Consider the following 1701-nt stretch of genomic DNA (forward strand, 5'->3'; position numbering starts at 1 on the left):
GGCCACACTGGCGGTGCTCGCATAGTACGGTTTCAGGCTTGGGCTGCTCGTGCGGCCTGGCCCTTCTGCTCGTGTTCTCTGCTTGGACTTTTCGCTCGTGCACCAGTTTTGGCCGCACGTGCAATCTGTTGTTGTTGTTGTTTTTTTTTTTTTTGTTTTTTTAATTGAACCCAATTACAACCCAAATAAAAATTTAAACCATTTATACCTTCAATACACATTTGAAATAAAAATAGCACTTCAAAAACTTTTAAATGCTCAATAAAGGTATAATCTTCACGCGAAAACCACGGGTACTACTTTTCTCCTTAACAATATTTGTAACTTTTCCTATTCTCCAACAAGGTAATAGACTAGATTGATTTGGTATCCAGAATCGAGGCACATAAAGCTAAGTCGACCTATGGGGCTGCCATACAGAGTTTATGCCAGGGTGGTTTTGAAGCAATCTCTACACCCCTGGATATTTAAACCAGATTTTAGCCTCGAAAATTTCAAATCTTCGCGTTCTAGGCTTTGACATTCGAACTCTAGTTTCCACCGTCTCAGTTGGTCTCCTAGGAACTCATTATAAATACAGTTAGGTGGCTATACCAGACTGTCAGATGCTATTCGGGCACGACAAGCATCAAAGAAATTACACCTTTACAGGATTTAAAGTCTCCTAGACTCAAAGCAATTACTATGGAAGATATATTGGGTTCGTCAAGTGGACAACCTAAATCATCTCCCCTTTCTCAATACCATCCATATAATGTTTCAATCTTTGGCCATTGACCTTAAAGGTTGTACCATCTTGTGGATTTTTAATCTCAGAAGCCCTATGCGAAAAGACTTCAATAACCTCATATGGGCCATCCCACAGAGACCGAAGTTTACTCGAGAATCGCAATTTAGCATTGAACAGCCACACTTTTTGGTGAGGCTCGAAGGACTTACGAGAAATGTGTTTATCATGAAATGCCTTAGTCCTAGCCTTGTAAATTTTGGAGCTCTCATATGCATCATTGCGGAGCTCCTCTAACTCATTAAGTTGGAGTTTCAGATGGTCACCGGCTTTGGCCATATCAAAATTGAACTTCTTAATGGCCCACAAAGCCTGGTGTTCTAACTCAACAGGGAGATGGCATGGTTTCCCAAACACAATCCTATATGAAGACATCCCGATGGGTGTCTTATATGCAATGCGATAGGCCCACAATGCATCAACCAACCTAGTGGACCAATCTTTCCTATCGGGCCTCATAGTTTTCTTGAGGATGTGTTTAACCTCTATTAGAAACCTTCACTTGACCACTAGTCTAGGGATGATAGGGAGTGCCAACTTTGTGAGTGATCATGTATTTGGGCACCAATGCCTCGAAGAATCGGTTGCAAAAATGTTTGTCACTATCACTAATTATGGCATGTAGGAACCTAAAACGATAAAAAATGGTCTCATGGAGGAATTTAACCGCAACTTTGTGGTCATTCATTCTGGTGGCCACTGCCTCAACCCACTTGGAGACATAGTCCACAACTACCAAAATGTATTCAAATCCAAAAGATGGTGGAAAGGGACCCATGAAGGCGATGCCCTAAACATCAAAAATCTCAACAATCAAAATAGGAGTCATCGACATTATATCTCGGCGTGACATAGAGCCCATGCGTTGACAATGCACAAAAGCTCCACAGAAGTTATGGGTATCTTTGAAGATA

At 41.4% G+C, this 1701-nt stretch overlaps 1 protein-coding gene across 1 annotated transcript; it reads right to left on the reverse strand.

The window, feature by feature from the left end:
- Window positions 1–718: 718 nt before the first annotated feature.
- Window positions 719–1246, reverse strand: LOC145813009 (uncharacterized). The gene has a single exon (XM_082908282.1). It carries the CDS (start codon window positions 1244–1246, stop codon window positions 719–721), a length of 528 nt encoding a protein of 175 aa, XP_082764408.1.
- Between the last annotated feature and the right edge of the window lie 455 nt (window positions 1247–1701).

This window comes from Camellia sinensis, chromosome 1 (genome assembly GCF_055761805.1).
Source record: "Camellia sinensis isolate YWXY chromosome 1, ASM5576180v1, whole genome shotgun sequence".
NCBI lineage: Eukaryota > Viridiplantae > Streptophyta > Magnoliopsida > Ericales > Theaceae > Camellia > Camellia sinensis.

Coding starts and splice junctions, on each gene's coding strand:
- LOC145813009 (XM_082908282.1), bottom strand. CDS start 1,246: ATGAGGCCCGATAGGAAAGATTGGTCCACTAGGTTGGTTGATGCATTG.